The following is a 16,833-nucleotide window of genomic DNA, read 5'->3' as shown; positions in this document are numbered from 1 at the left end:
CCTCATGGGAGTATTTTATTAGAAGGTGTGGAACAGGTCCAGAGGGACAGGCAAGACTGGTGAGAGAGAACAGGATTGGTTTGTTCAGGGCTGTCACTGGATATTGGTTGACCAGACTCCTCAAGTCTGGTGTGTGTGTGTGTGTGTGTGTGTGTGTTGCCTTCTGTTGGCCCTGCCTGTTTCTTGTGGTCCAAGCTAATTCCAAGAATTTCATTTCTCAGCCAGTATATAATGGGAATCTATTCTGTCCCTCAACCATCCTGCAAAGCTAGGGGTACAGCATGGCCAGTGCATCTCTGACTCCTCACAGAGCTCCCACTGCAGTATTGCCAGTGACAGCACAGTGGTTGATGAAATCCTGGGTTGGTGTGAGGGGATGGCTCTCCCTTTCTGGAGGAAGGGGAATTAATGGGGGTGAACTTTGGGGTTGCATCTCCCTAACTATTGTCCTTTCCATTTTCGTTTCTCCATTCTTTCAATACATAATGTGTTCCTTGCATGTTACGGGGGAGAGTGCCAGAGCACAGGAGTGGCGGGCTCAGCCCAGCTATCCTCACTAGAGCTCCAAGCCTTTTGAAGGCTGTGTTGCCTATAAAAACAAGGGAGAGGGGAGGCTGACTAGTCTTGAGGTCTAAAATGGGGCATCTAAACATGAGAAGGGGCTACTGTTGGCAGCTAAAAGGGACCCTAGCTAGAGTGATCCCTTCACTGCTCTGGGTCCCCTTAGCTGGGAAGTCCCCTTCGTGACAGATGCTTGTGCTAGGCAACAGCACCCTCTGCTGGCCTCCCTTGGTGATACATCTGTGTTGTTCCTGCCTATGGGGTGTGGCAAAAAGGGACCTCAAGGTCTGTCTTCCACATCTCCCAGGTCCTGAGAGAATGCAAACTAGGAAGTTCTTCCTCTTGTTTGGTCTCAGCCAGTCTCTGGATTATGATACCAGCTTACAGATCTCTGCAGTCCCTTACCCTTATCCCCTTCTCCGATCCTTGCAGGTTAAAGGAGCTCAAGTTGCTTAATACAGTTTATTCAGGCCCCATGTGGCCTGGCACCTGGTGACCTTAATGGCTTCAGCTCTTTCAGCTTCCCTTTTGAACTTCAGCGATTCATTCTGGGGAATTATAAATTCCTTTGGAACCTATACAAAATGCCATGAGACTCTACCTTGGGAAAATGTGTATTGAGGATTCATGACACTAGCTGGACACAGTTGTGCAAGCCTGTAATTCCAGCAATTCATAAGGCTGAGGCAGAATTGCAAGTTCAAGGCCAGCCTCAGCAGCATAGCAAGACCCTGTCTCAAAAAGGACTGGAGATGAAACTCGATGGTAAAGTGCCCCTAGGTTTAAATCCACACTACCAAAAAAAAAAAAAGTTAATAAAAGGGCTGAGGATATAACTTAGTGGTAGGGTATTAGGTGCAATCCCAGTACTGGCCCCCCTTCCAAAAAGAAGTTTAAAATTTCTCAAATTTTCTAATGTCAGAGTTGGAACCCCTTTCATATTCTTCGACCATACTGAAGTATTTACAGCAACAAGAACTAACCAGGCCAGCCACCCTGCCTGAGACCCTTCTAAACTTGCATTCCTGATCCTTCAGGTCTCAGCCTTGTCTGCCTCCCTCTCAGAAAGAAGCCACCTCTGAGCCAGCCTGGGGAGGATGACTTCCTCAGACCCCCAGGCCACTCGTGGTGGTCACTAGTAACATGCCTGTCTGCTGGTAAGAGACCCCCTAAATATTAATAGTCCCTTCCCAACCCCTAGGGCAAATCAGGCCCACCGTTGTTCTTCCTTCACATCTGCAGAGTTCCTCCAGGTTCTGGAAGTACAGAGGGGCAATTTTATCCCCCACCTCACCACCCATCTCATGCTAGCCAGGGAGTGGGTGTGATGATAAATAAGTCAAGACTTAGAAATATTCCATGAGGTGGTGAAGAAACGGGTCTAAAAAAGCACAAACTCTTTTTAAAAAAAAAAAAAAAAAATTACTGTAACAGCTCCAGGTCCTGGAGGGTGGTCGCCCAACCATTCATCCCAAATATAAATACGCCAGGAGTTAAGAGTCACAGCAATGAACAAATCAACCATGGTTAGGGTTCCTCCAGATTTTCCAGTTTCAGACACGAGAAGCTGAACGCCCTTTCAACCCTGCGCCCCTTTCCTTCCTGGCTACAGACGGCGGGACCAAGGCAGACGCATGCGCAGAGGAAGATCCTCCTTCGAGCCGGAACTTCGGTACCCGGACGCGTAGGAACACCCGGCCATTGTACAGTGCACTGCCGGAAGTGTCTCTGAGTACGTGGGATTGAGATTGGTGTGCGGAGACTGCGGCGGCGGTTAAATCGGAGAGACTCTGGATGGAGGCTGTGGCGGCGGAGGTGGCGACAAAGGAACCCGATGAAGGTAAGGTACTTGCCACGCGGAGACTGCAGTTGCGAGGAATGCAGTTGCGGTGTCACAAGGAAATGATTCCGTGGGAACGCGAAGGAGGACTCTTTATAGGGGAACACCTGCCCTCCACCTTACCTGTCCGGTCCATCATTTTGCAGATTTTCCTCGCTCCTGTTGCGGTTGACTTCCTTTCTCTCCATTCTTCTCCGAAATTAATCTCTTCCTAGTTCATCCCCTTCCACGCTCCAGGCCAACCCGTTTTCCTTATCAAAAACCTCTCCCCTGCCCTCAGCCAGTCTTCCCACAGTTACCTTCCCTGGGCCAAACAGCTTTCTCTTGGCCCACGTTAACTTTCCGCCGGTCTCAAAACAAACTATTTACCCGAGACTAACAGCCCCATTTCATTCTAACCCCTTTCTGCCAAGGCCATAATCTAGTCTGCCTCTTCAAAGTTCTTACTGCATTTCTTTGCTCGCTCGTGTCTCTCTCTCCCTTGCATCTTAGTGTCTTTTACTTCTTCTGGTACGTTCCCCTTAGAATCTAAAATGCTTTTGTCTTGCTCATCATAAAAGTCGTCCATTTCTTCAGACAATCTGATGTGGAGTGAGGGGTAGTTGGGAAATTGGTTGAAATTGGTTCTGGTTAAGAACTGGTGATTGTTGAAGTGAATGGTGGCTATATGAATGTAGGGGGAGGGGTGTCAGTGTACTCTAATTTTGTGTTTGAAATTTTTCATAACAAAATTTTAGGGTTTTTAAAAAATCTTTTTATTTGTTGGCGCTGAGGATTGATAACCACAGGCTTTTGCCAAGCACACACTCTATCACTGAGCTACATGCCCAGTCTATAAAAATATTTTTTCTAACCTAAAAAGAAAATCTTTCCTTTGGCCCCATGCTGCCTTCCAGACACCGTCTATCTTCTCCAGAGTCATGTACATTTGCCTCCATTCCCTTACTTCCTATCCACTGTAGTCTGGCTTTACTCTCCCAAATTGCTCTGATTAAGGTTCCCCAGTGACTTGTCCCTATACAGTTTAAACAGTCACTGCATCCAATTTCTTCCTTACTCGATTACTTGGAGGATTCATGCTATTGGCTCCTCCATTCTTTTATGTGTACCCCCACCGCACTCGGACTTTCTTCCTCTCAGGTTGCTGCTTCTGAGCCTTTGCCTTAGTTTATTGTGGCTCCTAAAACAAATTGCCATAAACTCAGTGTCTTCAATAACAGAAATTTATTTTCTCACTGTTCTGAAGGCCAGAAGTCTAAAATCAGTATCACTGGACTGAAACCAAGGTGTCATAGGGTCCCCTCACAGGCTCTGGGCTGTTTCTTGCCTCTTCCCAGCCACTGATGGCTTCTGTGATTCCTGGCGTGTGGCCACATCACTTCAGTCTCTGCTTCTTCCTTTACACTGCGTTTTGCTCTGTGTCAGATCTTCTTCAACCTCTCTTATAGGACTCTTGTAATTATGTTTAGGACACACCTGGATACATACTCCAGAAAAATTTCTCCATCTCAAGGGCCTTAATTTACTTATGTCTGTGAAGAACCCCCCCACACACCCTCCCCCCCCCCCGCCATTTTTTTCCTCCATATTAAAGGCACTGGTCAGGTTCCAGAAATAAAGATACAGCTCTTTGGGGAAGCCAGTGTTTTTGTCTTTTTTTTTTCTTTGTGAGTGTGTGGGTATGTGGGTGTGTGTATGCGCGCACGCACTTGCACACACTGCTGGGGACTGAACTCAGGGCCTTGTGCATGCGAGGCAAGTACTCTACCAACTAAGCCAAAGTCCCGGCCCTGGGGAAGCCAGTTTTTGACTTTCACAGTTATAGTCTCATCCCATCGACTCAGTCCTTCTTCCTGGCCTCTCTTCCCTGTCATCGCTCACATACTCTCTCCTACCCCCACTTCCTATCTTGACTCTGAGGACACCCACAACTCTGCCTCCAGCCCAGCACTTCTCCTCTGAGGTGTCTGGAAACCTGGGTCCCAGCAGTCTTAGATACCTCCCTTAAACATCCCCTGGGCGCATCATAACTTCCATGTGCCAGACCTGTTTCTTGTCCATGTCCCTGTCTTAGGGATGATTTGGCCATCCCTAATCCAGAGCCCTGGACCTTATCCTGGACGCCTCCCTCACCTTCTAGCCTTTCGGTTCCATGGCCTGTGCTCTCAGCCTAATGAGCATCTTCCCAGCCCTCCCCTACTTTCCCTCCCCGTCCTCCACATCCCCTGCTCTAGCTGTCTTCTCTTGCTCAGTTGACACCCAAGAAACCTGCAACCACCATCCCCTGTGTCCTCCCCATCCCAGGCAAGCTACTTAAAAGAGTTGAAAGAGTTGTCTCCACTTCTTATTTTGACGTATCCCTGCTTGTTGTAGTCTTGCTGCAGCTCCCACCACACTTAGGAAATAGCTCTTACCAGAGTTTCCCCAGTGTCCAGCTTTCTTCTTCCTTTCCACCCCCCCCCCCACTTTTCTTTTTTCTTTTTTTTTTTAATACTGAGGATTGAATTCAGGGGTGCTGTGCCACCAAGCTACATCCCCAGCTCTTGTCATTTTATTTTAAGGGTCTTGCTAAATTGCCCAGGCTGACCTTGAAGTTGCAATTCTCTAGCCACAGCCTCCCAAATAACTGGGATTTCAGGTGTGGACCACCACACCCAGCATGTGTACTATGTTTGATCTTGATTGTCTCCTACATAAGACTGGGTGCTCCATGAGGGCAGGAGTTAGACTGGATTCCTCCTGTGAATCCTCTGCATTGTTGAACTCAGGGCCTCACAGATGTAGAGTTGCTAAAACATGAATGTGTGAATGCATAAGAAAATGAATGAATGGGTAGGTGAACAAGTTACTAAATGTATTCATAATTTTATGAACAAGTGACAAAGAATTGAGTAAATCAGTAAGTCAGGCCTCAAGGTCTTTGCATGGGCAATTTCCTTGGCCTGGAACTTTCTTACCCCAGAAGTCTCACGACTAAGTGACTCCTTACCTCAGGTCTCTGCTCTGATGTCACTTTTTTGCAGTCTTCTGTGACCCTTCCGTTAAAATTGCAGCCATCCTCCATTAACTTCCCCCTTCCTTCTTTATTTTTCTGCATAGCCAGGGAAACACCTAACACTACATTTTTTTCAGTAATTATGTTAATTGTCTGTGTTCCCACTAAAATGTCAACCTCTTGCTCACTGTGGTCTCTCTAGGGCCTAGAATATAATAGGTTCATCATAAATAGGAACTGAGTAAGTGAGCACCAAACCCTCCCTCTGCCCCTTTCCGCACTCCATCCCTGAACTAACGAGTCTCCCATCTCCTCACAGGCCACACGGAGCCCAAACCTGGGCACTGGGGTGAGCTGGCCTGGACACCAGTCCCATCTAGACCAGAAGGCAAGGTGGAAGCAGCAGAGAGCCCACCAGGGGCCCTGGACAGTGACATCCCCGGGGCTGAGAATGCAGCAGTCAGCGCCATGCTGCATGCTGTGGCTGCCAGCCGCCTGCCTGTGTGCAGCCAGCAGCAGGGTGAGCCCGACTTGACAGAACGTGAGAAGGTGGCCATCCTGGGCCAGCTGTACCATGAGAAGCCACTAGTGTTCCTGGAGCGCTTCCGCACAAGCCTCAGAGAGGAGCACCTGGCCTGCTTTGGCCACCTGCGTGGTGACCACCGTGCTGACTTCTACTGTGCTGAGGTGGCCCGGCAGGGCACTGCTAGGCCACGCACCCTGCGTACCCGCCTGCGTAACCGGCGCTATGCTGCACTGCGTGAGCTCATCCAAGGTGTGGGGCGCTGATGGGTGAGGGGTGGAGATGGGAAGTGGAGATGGAGGGAGGGAGAAATAAGGGCAGGAGAGCAGGAGCACAGACAAAGATCCTGGGGGACACAGGGAGAGACAGAGAAATGTCTGTCATAACGTAAGGCAGAGAGGACAGGAGCCTGAGCAAGAAAATGGGGGACACAGTGAACTTAGAATTTAGTAGATGACAGAATTTAGTAGATGACACACAACTGTATGATCATTGCATTGTCATCATTGGTTGTCCCTAAGGAAAAACTCACCCTATGCCCAAAGGCACCAGTGGAAACCAAAGGGAATATTTATGACTTTGGGGACAAAAGGGTCTTCTTGAAAAAAACACATGAGAACCATGAAGGAAAATATTCTTTATTTTATTTTATGTGGTGCTGATGATCGAACCCAGCAGCCCTGCGCATGCCAGGCGAGCGCATTACCGCTTGAGCCACATCCCCAGCCCTCTTTCTTTTCTTTTCATACTAGAGATTGAACACAGGGGCATTTGACCACTCAGCCACATCCCCAGCCCTTTTTTTATTTTTATTTTTTGAGACAGGGTCTCGCTAAGTTGCCAAGGCTAGCTTTGAACTTGCCTCAGCCCCCCAAGCCATTGAGATTATAGGCATGCACCACTGCCAACAATTGGTGCCTTTTTGACCAGGACATAATTAAAAGTATCTTGTGACCTAGACTCCCAGAACCAGTTAAAAGACAAGGGCAAATGAAGTAGAAAGTGAGTTAAGTTCTGATTAGGAGGAAGACCCAAGTTGTAGAGAGATTGATACAGGAAGAGTAATACAGGGACGAACAGGTGAATAAGAATGAAGAAAGGAGGAGGATGAATGGATGAAGGAAGGAGGTGGGGTTAAATGTGGAAACTGAGAGGCAGGGAAAAAGCAGGAGAAGGAGAGAGACCAAGGGACCTAGAGTGAAAGAGGGAGACAGTCTGAGCTAGGGAGGAGGGATAAAAAGAGAATCTACACAGGTAGATGCAGGGCTGGGGTTGTGGCTCAGTGGTAGAGTGCTCACCTAGCATGTGTGAGGCACTGGGTTTGATCCTCAGCACCACATACAAATAAATAAAGGTCTATTGACAACTAATAAAATATTTTTTTAAAAAAATCTGGTGGAAGATGCTAGAAATAGATAGGGATGAGGAGATGGCAGGACTGGGAATGCTGAGCAAGATAGGGACAATCACAGACCACAATGCTGTACAGGTCAGGATTCTGGGTGGATTCTGGGCCCCTGGACTCTGGAGTCAGAACTAGGACCCATAGGTGGGAAGAGCTGTGGTCAGGTTTAACTGTTAGCTGAGGGACAATGCCACTCCTTCAGGAAGAGACAGCCAGGAGATGCAAAGGACCTGGGTGAAGAAACCAGGCCCACCTGAGAGGGAAGCTGCACAAAGGAACACCCTGGGAAGAGGTTAGATCTGGTGCTTGCTGCCACTACAGGACAGCCCTGCCCCTGCCAGGCACTCCCACAGACAAACGCCTCCCCTGACCCAATTGTGCTAGCACACATACCCAGATCCACATGGATGGATACACATACGTGCCCAGCAGTGTAGGCTTGTCCAGGCTTGTACCCAGACAGCCAAGCAGGCTCAGCAAACAGGCGTACGATGCACATGCAGCTGGTTTGTGTTGTCCTATGTGCCAATCCCAGACATAGGTACCAGTGGACAGTATGCTAAGGCACATAGTGGGATGTTTGTACACATGTGACCATACACGTGCATCCATGGGCAGCAGCTTTTGAATCCTGTCTAGGCACAGTTGTACAACTAGCACCTCAAAAACCCACATGTTCTAGGCCCACCCTCACACACACACACGTGCAGACACATGAATACACAGGTAGATGCAGGCCTGATTGTGTGCATACTCAGCACAAGCATGAGTATTCATGTCCATAGCCTCACATATCTGCATATTTCCCTCTGCATCTGCATGTGAGCGTGCAGCATGCGCGCCTATGCGCGCGCGCGCACACACACACAGACTTGTGTGTGTACACATCTTCCTACAAGCACGACCACAAATCTACTACAGACACACCCACTCTGGCTCTCATCTTTGCAGGGGGTGAGTACTTCAGTGATGAGCAGATGCGGTTCCGGGCACCCCTGCTCTATGAGCAGTACATTGGGCAGTACCTCACCCAGGAGGAGCTCAGTGCCCGCGCCCCAGCGCCCCAGCACCCCAGACCTGGCTCCCCCGGCACACCTGCCTGCCCACTCTCCGACTTACTGCTCCAGTCTTACCAGGAGCGAGAGCTGCAGCAGCGGCTGCTCCAGCAGCAAGAGGAGGAGGAGGCCTGCCTGGAGGAGGAAGAAGAGGAGGAAGATAGTGATGAAGAAGGTGAGGGCCAACAGCAAGGAGACCCCAGTGTTTGGACACCTGCCCTGAGCCAGGCCTCAGTCTGCCCAGCCTGACGTGTTACCCTGCCCGCCCTTCCCATCTCTAGCATCTAGCCTCCCTACCCTGCATTTTTGAAGGATCCCTCACTCCAAGCTTTTGATCATGCCTGTCCCTCTCCTAAGAAGGTCTTCCTTCTCCACCCTCAGGTCTGTCCTGACCCTGATATATAGCTTTCAGAGCACTGCATTGTCATGTGTTTGATGTGTACCCCTGGGGGACCCAGGCTATCTCAGTCACCTCTGTGTTCTCTGTGCCACTGGGACTAGCTGGGCAGAGCACAGAAGCAACAGCTCTGTGTGAACATGTTCAGGCCACCCTCCCATGGTGTCTCCCTCCACAGATCAGAGAGCAGGCAAAGACTCAGAAACCTGGGTACCAGACTCGGAGGAGAGGCTGATCCTACGGGAGGAGTTCACCAGCCGGATGCACCAGCGCTTCCTAGACGGCAAGGATGGGGACTTTGACTACAGGTGCTCCTGGGCCCTGCCTTCCCTTCCCCCAGCCTGGCACCCCATGACCCTGGGCCACAAACAGGCCCTATGCACCTCTCTTTGTTTTGCATGAGAGCCCTGGAATGGTTTCAGGATGTGGGCCCAGAGGTCAGACAGCCCTGTGGTTTCAGATCAACCAGAGGCAGTAGCTAAGTGACCCTGGACTAGCCTGGTCTTTCTCAGTCCCCTCATCTGTAAGGAAGGGAATGAGCTGGCCTGACATTGTAGCTCACTATTGATAAAACATTAAAACATTTCTATTTTGGCAAGTGACTATGACCTGGCAGGAAACCACTACCCCAATCTTCCCAATGTGTCCAGGAAACTCGGCCGCCTCCCCAGGACCCCACACTTCCTCGCTGCAGGAAATTAACCCCTGGCACGGTTACTGCCCCAACTGGAGGGGCCTGTGGTGGTTGCCCCTACAGTATAGCCCCAGGGGTTGGGGAGGACACATAGGCCACCTACTTAGGAAAAGGATTTTGCCATCAGGATAAGGATACAGGAAACTGGTGCATCAGAGTCAGTGGTAAATGATTTGTCCTCTAAGCCAGCGTTCCTCATGGTTCTGAACAGTCTGGCAGCCGCGAGCCCTCTTGTTTCATATCCAGCCTCAATGACATATGAACTCTGGGGCTGCAAACGGGCCTTTGATGGGCTCACTGTTAACATGGGAACCATGATCACCATTACCTCAAGGCTCAGCACATGGTCAGCACCTGGGGACTGGAGCATGGCTGACCCATTGTTGGATCCCCTCACTCTGAAATCAAATGTGGCGGATCTGCTGCCAGCTGCAGCAGAGCCTCAGTTCCCACCCAAGAAGTGGTGAGCAGAGTGCCAAGCCCCTGTGGGGGGTGGGGGAGGGAGGCTGGTCAGTGAGCTGGCACCACAGCTGCTCCCAAGCCAGGTGCCCTTGAGGAAGTAGGGAGTGGAGCCCCGCCATGTGCTTAGCAGCCTACACAGGCCCCTCACCTGGTCGTTCACTCAGCAGATGCCGAGGGTCTGCTGTGTGCAGGCTCTGGGTGCGCGCAGGGAACAAACTAGCAAAAGGTTTCCCCACTGGAAAGGGTCCCCTCCAGTGAGGGAGACAAAGACTGGCCTGGCTTTTCATAGAGCTGGAAGATGTGATGACACGCAGCCCATGATCTAAGGCAGACATTGGACAGTTTTGCCTCCCCAGGCACTGACATCTTATTGTCCCCACCAGGGGCTTAAAGACACTGGGATGAGACTTTGAAGCAAAGCAAAGCAGGGTAAGGAGCAGAAGGAAGCACAGCCTGGAGGCCGGGGAGGGGCCTGAGGAGCTGACCTCTGAGCATGGGGCCTCAGGAGGTGAGGGTAAGAAACAGAAATACCCGGGGAAGGAGCGGGGCTGGGCAGCAGGTGCCAGGGCCCTGCCTTGTCTGAGGAGCAGCAGGGTGGATGTGGCTTTGGAAAGATGAGGGAGAGAGCTCAGATGGAACAGGGCTGGGTGACCCAGTGAATGTGATGAGGAGCCCTGTGAGGGTTAGAGCTACGCCCGAGAGGATGACTTAGTGGCTTAGTGGCTTAGGAGAGGGCTTCTCCACCTGGGCACCCCTGCCACCTTCGGGCCAGGCAGTTCTTTGTCATGGGGGGTGGTCTGTCCTGTGCGGTAGGATGTTTAGCTTCATCCCTGGCCTCTACCAGACTAGAGAGCAGTAACACACCCTGGTGAGGATAGTCGAGGTGTCTAAGCACAGCCATCCAGCGCCTGCCTCAGTCATGTGGGCCTGTGTGGCCACATCTTCCAGCTTTTAAAAGAAATGAGAGTTTTTATGTAGAGTCTTTAACTTGGAAAATGTTTCCTTCCCTTTTAAGTCTGGACAGACATAGCATCCCCCTCTGAGTGCTGGTTCTAACTGGCAGCTGCCATCATATGACCTTTGACCTTTGGGGAGGGAGGGTTCCCATGTCCTTGACCTGAGTCTCTCAGGGCTCCCTGACAGCCTTCTTCCCCTGCAGCACAGTGGATGACAACCCTGACTTTGACAACTTGGACATTGTGGCACGGGATGAGGAAGAGAGGTACTTTGATGAGGAAGAGCCTGAGGATGCTCCCAGCCCAGAACTGGATGGGGACTGATGGCTACCACCCCAAAGCCAGCTGCCCACCCTTCCCAGCCCCAACAAGGCAGCTGATTACAGGCCGGCTCAGTGACTCTTTCTCCAGAGGGACGGCAGTGCGGCACCCCTGCCCCACGGGGTCTGGTGTCACATCAAACAACACCACTACCTCTTTCTGGAGTTCCCTACCCTTCTTCGTTCCCCACTCTCTCCTGTCCCTTCTGTCTGTTCCTGTCTCTCGCCCTCTATCACTGCCCCCTTCCTCCCTCTTCCCAGGTCTGGCCACTGTATCTACCTCCCCCATTCTCCCACTCTGTGCCCTGGGCTCTGTCCCCACAGCAGGGGATAAATGTTCCTCCTGGGCTGAGGCCAGCCAGTGGGGCCCATGGTGGCTGGACTGGCTAGGGTGATTCCAGTGCCCAACAACCTGGGAGAGGGGGCTGTGCCTGGGCCCCACACAGCTTTGCTCTGGCTCCTGGCTCTCTACCCTGCTGCCCTGCAACTCTGCCGCATCTGCAACTCTGCTTCTGTTAGGTTCCCATCTTTCCTCTGGCCTCTCTCTGGGCCCATTGTTCTTTCTGCCTGTACATTCCATTTCTCTCTCAGCCTCATGCTGCCTCTGTCCCTTTCTGTCTCAGTCCTTATCTCTCTGGGTTTCAGTCACCCCCCCCAACCCTGCCCTGTGCCTGTGCACACAGAAACACACACACACCGCCAGACCTGGCTGCAGAGAGCAGCAGAGCCCTATCTGCAAGGGGCTGGGAGCAAGGGGGACCCAGAGGGCTGCACAGAGATGGGTCTAGGGGTCATGGGGCCTGCCAGCTGGGGTGTGGGAAGGGGACTCTCCCCACCCCACTGTCCCACCCCCTCCCACCCAGCCACAAGTTTCCCTTCCGCCTCCCTCTCCCTCTCCTGTTTACACTCCCCAAATACGCATAGGCTGTTATCATGGGTCCTGAGTCATCCCACACACGCAGCCTGCCCCAGCAGCATCCCTGCCCCCAGCAGGCCACAGGGCCCGCCCCACAGAGCCCCCTGCCGCCCTGGGCTAATGGGAGCCAGATGGCCGCCTGTGACTCAGCCATAGCTGTGGGAACCCAGGCATCCCACCTTCCCATGCCCCCACACCCGGCCCTTGCTCCCCCGGCAGACAGAAAGGACAGGCCACTTTGGGGGTGGTAGCTCAGGCCAAGGGTTGATGAGGCTGAGCCCAGGAGCACTTCACTTGTGAGAAGGAATTGTGACATCCTGCCCTAGCCAGCCTTGAAGGACCCTCAGAAGCGCCTCCTGGGGCTATGGTTCCTGACCCTGGCCTCTAGGTCAAGAACGATCAGCACCAGACATGGAAAGTTAGAGCTGAATGGAGGCAGTGGATGTGCAGATGGAGAAACTGTTAAATAATGAGAGCTGCTAAGCAGTCGGGACCTGTGCCAGGCCCCGCCAGGTGCCTGATGCTGGGCTGAAGCCTCCAAGCAGACATTGGCTCTTTTGCAGCTGGTCAAGGAGCCCGGGAACAGATGCTTCAAGGCCACTCAGGCCTCTGAGGCAGAGCTGAGATGGGAACCCAGGTCCCAGAAACCATCCTGCCAGCTTCCTGTCAGATATGGGGCCACCCAATCAAGACAGAGAGGTGGGAGGAGGACTGGACACTGTGACACCAGGGGGCCTCCCAAGAGCCAGGCGCTATCCTTCACAGACAGGGGCCATCTCCACACAAAAGCCAGTGCCAGGGTCACTGGTTGGCACAGCAGTCCTGTGCAGGGTGTTTGTTGTCGGTGTCACTAGTTCTGTCTCCCGGAGGAGATACAACAGTAGGGCCCAAAGTAATCCAGCCGGCTGGACTCCAGACCCCCACTGGGGAAGAGGAGCTCCAGACATGAGAATGCCTCCTGGGTTCGTGCTCCATGGGCACTTTTCCCTGGTGTAGGTGTCAGCCTTTCTTTAGTCTATTTGATCATTAAATTTGTTGGTGATATACTTTGCCATACGTAAATTGGTTATGTAATTTTGTAAGAGCGACAAGAGGCGCAGCAATTGAGTCAGAATCGTTAGTCAGATGGTAGAGACGAGTGCTGTAGCTGAGACAGAGGTGGAGCCGGTCACAGGGATGGGGATTAGATGAGCAGACAGGAAGAGAGGTGGAGACAGAGGATCAGGCAGGGACGCAAGAGACACCCCCCTGGGAGCAGCCCCCACCGTGGGCACCTCTCTCTTCACTCCCAGTTGTGGGGATGGGGTGGGTGGAGAGGCTGAGTCAGGGAGGGAGGGCCCCTCTGGGGAAGAGCCCCTCTGTGGGCATCCGGCCCCCACCCCGTGTCTCCCGTCTGTCCTGGCTCTGACCGGGTTCTGCTGGCTGCCACCCCCACCCCCCACGTCCACACCTCTGTGTGTCCTGCCAGAGCCAAAGCGACTCCCTGCTTCTCCCTCCCTCGGCTCCTGTCTGTTGAGGTCTCTGCCTGCCCCGTGCCCTCCTCTTGTTTCCTTCAGATCTTTGGCTTCCCTCCCTCCCCCATCTTATTCGGTCTCTGCGTCTCTGGCTGTCAGCGTCTTCCTGTGACTTTCCATCCCCTGCCGGCCCCTCTTCTCCCTCCATTTCCCTTGCTTCTCCTTCTTTCCCCCTTCTCACTTTTCTTCCTGCATTTGTCCTTTTCTCCTGGGCCCCTGGGTTTCAGCTACTGTCTCACTAACCCTGTTTCCCGATCCCTCTCTCCCTCCTCCTCTGGCCTTCACCCTCATTTTTTCCTGTCCCTCCATGCCCAGCCCTCCCTGGGCCCCCATTTCCATCTGTGTCTCCCAGATCCAGGAAGCCTAACTGGATGTCCAAGTCAGAGCTCCGCTGTGGGCCCAGAATTAGGGGTCACCACCTTGCCCCTAGGCTGGAGGGGGCAGTAAGGCTTTGGGTCTGTCTGGCCAGAAGGAAATGTCTGTGCTGTGGCCTGGTCACCCCCACCCCCAGACCTGCTGGGCTGCTGCCGCCCGAGGCTGGGGCCGAGTAAACACAGCCGCAGGCAGCCTGGGGATATTTATACCAAGGCCGGGCGTGGGGCCAGTGCCCACCACAGCCCCTGCCCTGCCCTGCCCGCTGCCACCGCCAGCCCTGAGCCAACGTGGCACCAGCAGGCAAGGGGACGCCGCAGACGCAGCCTCCACTTACTCAGCACAAAGGCCAATGGGTGGACACTGGTCAACCAGATGATGCCAGTGGCTTCACAGGACAGGAGGTCTCCCTTCCTTGAAAACACTGGCACACAATACAGACCCACATCCACCCCTGCTGAGATCTCCCAACGCTCTCACACTCTGGAGCCACCAGCCTACAGGTGGGGACACCAATACAGACTCCACCTGCTTGCAGCTGCCCACACAGGCTGAAAATACCAGTCCCTGAGATGGACACACACAAGCCACACAGTCCGGAAGTACAGCCTCCCACACAGACTGCAAGAGCCACGGAAGGCGTGTTGGAAACACCACAGAAACACACCATCTGCAGAACACAAAAGTCCTCAGAATACCAGCAAGGCACACGCGGATCACACACTAGGGCTGGGGCGGAGCTCAGTGGTAGAGCACTTGCCCAACATGCTCGAGGCCTCGGGTTTCACTCCTAGCATCACAAAAAAAAAAAAAAAAAAAAAAAAAAAAGAAACAACTTATGTACAGACACACAGACACTGGCAACAATCACACATGTGTACCAAAAACTTCCTTTAAAAGCCAAATACACAACACCTCCTGGAAACATCTTTGTCACAGACCTATAAGCATGCAGAAAACACCCAAATTTCAGGTTGAATTTACACTAAGAACATAGAAATTTACACCAAGAGAACCGGGAAGATGTTGAGGGGGAGGGAAAAAGAAAAAACTAGCGACTCACTGGTACACAGACTCACCAGTCAGTGCCAGGACATGGAGCCCATGGAAAGTACCCCGGCGTGTCCAGCAGAAACATGAACCAGCAGACACACTCAACAGAAATGCAGCGCAGCCACAGACACGGAGCCGAACACGTGCTGGGGCGCACCCGCTGCCACCACCACCCACCAAAGGCCAAGAGGTGCCAGACCAGCGGCTTAGAGCCACCACACTTGCTGGAGACCCCCCCCCCCAGGTGCACACACGGGGCCTGAACACACCTGTGAGTTCCTACTGGAACCAGGCCACACCTAGCACTGGGACGCCCAGAGACCTGGCGGGAAGGGGGCTCCCCCGCTCCTCCCCCATACCGACCCCATCCCCGGGAGCCGGCAGGAAGGCCTGAGCTGGCCTCCCGCGGCCGCTTCCTGCCCGTCGGCCGGACGGGAAGCCGGGGCTCCAGCCGGAACCCAGGCTCCCCCCACGACTTCCCCCGACGGCCGGCCGCGCTGTCCCGGGCGGGGCTGGCGGGGAGGCAGCGGAGCGCCCCGAACCCCGGCCCTGCCCTTGCCCCTGCGGTTGGTGCGGGCGGCGCAGACGTGTCCCGACTGGGCCGGGCCACCCAGCGGGCCAGGGTGGCAGGGCCCGGGCCGCGCACGCGGCTGGTGAAGGTGCTGAGCCCACACTTTGCCTTCCCCCGCGCCAGCTCGGCGGCAGCCCGGGGCAGGTGGGCGGGGTGTGTCACCGGCGGGCGGGGCGACCGCCACAGCGCGCAGCCAGCGCTTGTCCGCAGGCGGTGCCGGGCTTGAGGGCCTTGGGGACCCCGGGGGTGTGTCTGGGTGTGTGGGAGCTGCACTGTCTGGGACCCTGGGTGTGACAGGGTCGTGGCCATCAGTGGACCACATGGAACTCCCCAGGGGAGTGGGGATGGCGGTGAAATGTCAAGACAGTGGGTAGGACCACTGGCAGTCTGTGACTGTGACATATGTCAAACCTCTGTGTGTGATGTGGGGTGACCATGACCCCAGGAAGGATGTTTGTGTAACTGCCTGGGGGATGTCCATTTCCTGAGGGCTCTGATGCTGAGATGTGTGTCTGTAACTGTCTGAATCTATGTCTGGTATGTGGTGGTGGTGACCATGACCCTATGGAATATATTGGTGTGACTGTTTTGCTACTGAAGTCTTTGCTTGTGTCATGTCCCAATGAAGCTCCAAGGTTGGGCTGTGTTTATGTGATGGGGTGACACTCTGTTTGTATCTGTATGTGTGGGCTGTGACTGCTGCAGGTGTCGCACTCCATGTGTCCTGGTTCAGGCATGAGCCCCTGTGTGTCCACTGCAACTCTGAGAGGTGAATGTAAGATTGTGGGACACTGCCTATATTTCAGTCTCTGTAGGAGAGCATATGTACCACATCCTTATGGGGCTACAGTGACTACAGTCCATGTCACTGTGTCCTTGCTTTGTGTTTCTGCCACTCAGGGCCAGGCCTCAGCAGTGTCTCCACACATGAGGCTGGTGACAATGGCAACATGTCCTTGCACAGTGAGCTTCTCCTGTCCCCCCATCCCAACTTGGCCCCGTGCAGCTCCCAGACCTGGGGCAGGAGGAGGGCCCAGGATGCTCACATTCAGCCACAGTGCTGCCAACTGCTCTAGGCCCACGGCAGCACCGCACTCCCACTGTCTTCTACCCCAGACAATCCCTAGGGAGAGGAGCAAGTCAAGGGGCCCTGGGCCTGAGAAGGGCAGGGCACAGAGGGGGGAAGTGAATCTCTGGAG

The 16,833-nt window shown here is 53.5% G+C and overlaps 1 protein-coding gene across 3 annotated transcripts; it reads left to right on the top strand.

The window, feature by feature from the left end:
• The first annotated feature begins 2,024 nt into the window (after nt 1-2,024).
• Ccdc97 (coiled-coil domain containing 97) lies at nt 2,025-13,186 on the top strand. Of its 3 annotated transcripts, XR_006854197.2 has the most exons (6): nt 2,025-2,401; nt 5,716-6,171; nt 8,276-8,554; nt 8,955-9,084; nt 10,316-10,446; nt 11,092-11,273. XR_006854197.2 is itself a non-coding variant. In XM_046455670.2 (5 exons), exons 1-5 carry the CDS (start codon nt 2,356-2,358, stop codon nt 11,101-11,103), a joined length of 918 nt encoding a protein of 305 aa, XP_046311626.1. In that variant the 5' UTR covers nt 2,026-2,355; the 3' UTR covers nt 11,104-13,186. The 3 variants fall into 3 exon arrangements, 2 of the variants coding, with proteins under 2 accessions (XP_046311626.1, XP_046311625.1); XM_046455670.2 differs by lacking the exon at nt 10,316-10,446 and having other exon boundaries at nt 2,026-2,401; nt 11,097-13,186; XM_046455669.2 differs by lacking the exon at nt 10,316-10,446 and having other exon boundaries at nt 2,032-2,401; nt 11,092-13,186.
• The last annotated feature ends 3,647 nt before the right edge of the window (nt 13,187-16,833 follow it).

The sequence above is a fragment of the Marmota monax genome, unplaced genomic scaffold, assembly GCF_021218885.2.
Source record: "Marmota monax isolate L192 unplaced genomic scaffold, Marmota_monax_Labrador192_F-V1.1 WCK01_AAM20220418_F8-fsc00149, whole genome shotgun sequence".
Classification (NCBI taxonomy): Eukaryota; Metazoa; Chordata; class Mammalia; order Rodentia; family Sciuridae; genus Marmota; species Marmota monax.
Note: the sequence above shows the minus strand (reverse complement) of the source record. Positions and strands in the feature narration are given on the sequence as shown.

What these genes read in the sequence shown, in the direction of transcription:
- Ccdc97 (XM_046455669.2), top strand. Translation starts at nt 2,356, where the DNA reads ATGGAGGCTGTGGCGGCGGAGGTGGCGACAAAGGAACCCGATGAAG. An exon ending in GGAAGATAGTGATGAAGAAG is followed by an intron (nt 8,555 to 8,954) that starts GTGAGGGCCAAC and finishes CTCCCTCCACAG; the next exon opens with ATCAGAGAGCAGGCAAAGAC. An exon ending in GATGGGGACTTTGACTACAG is followed by an intron (nt 9,085 to 11,091) that starts GTGCTCCTGGGC and finishes CTTCCCCTGCAG; the next exon opens with CACAGTGGATGACAACCCTG.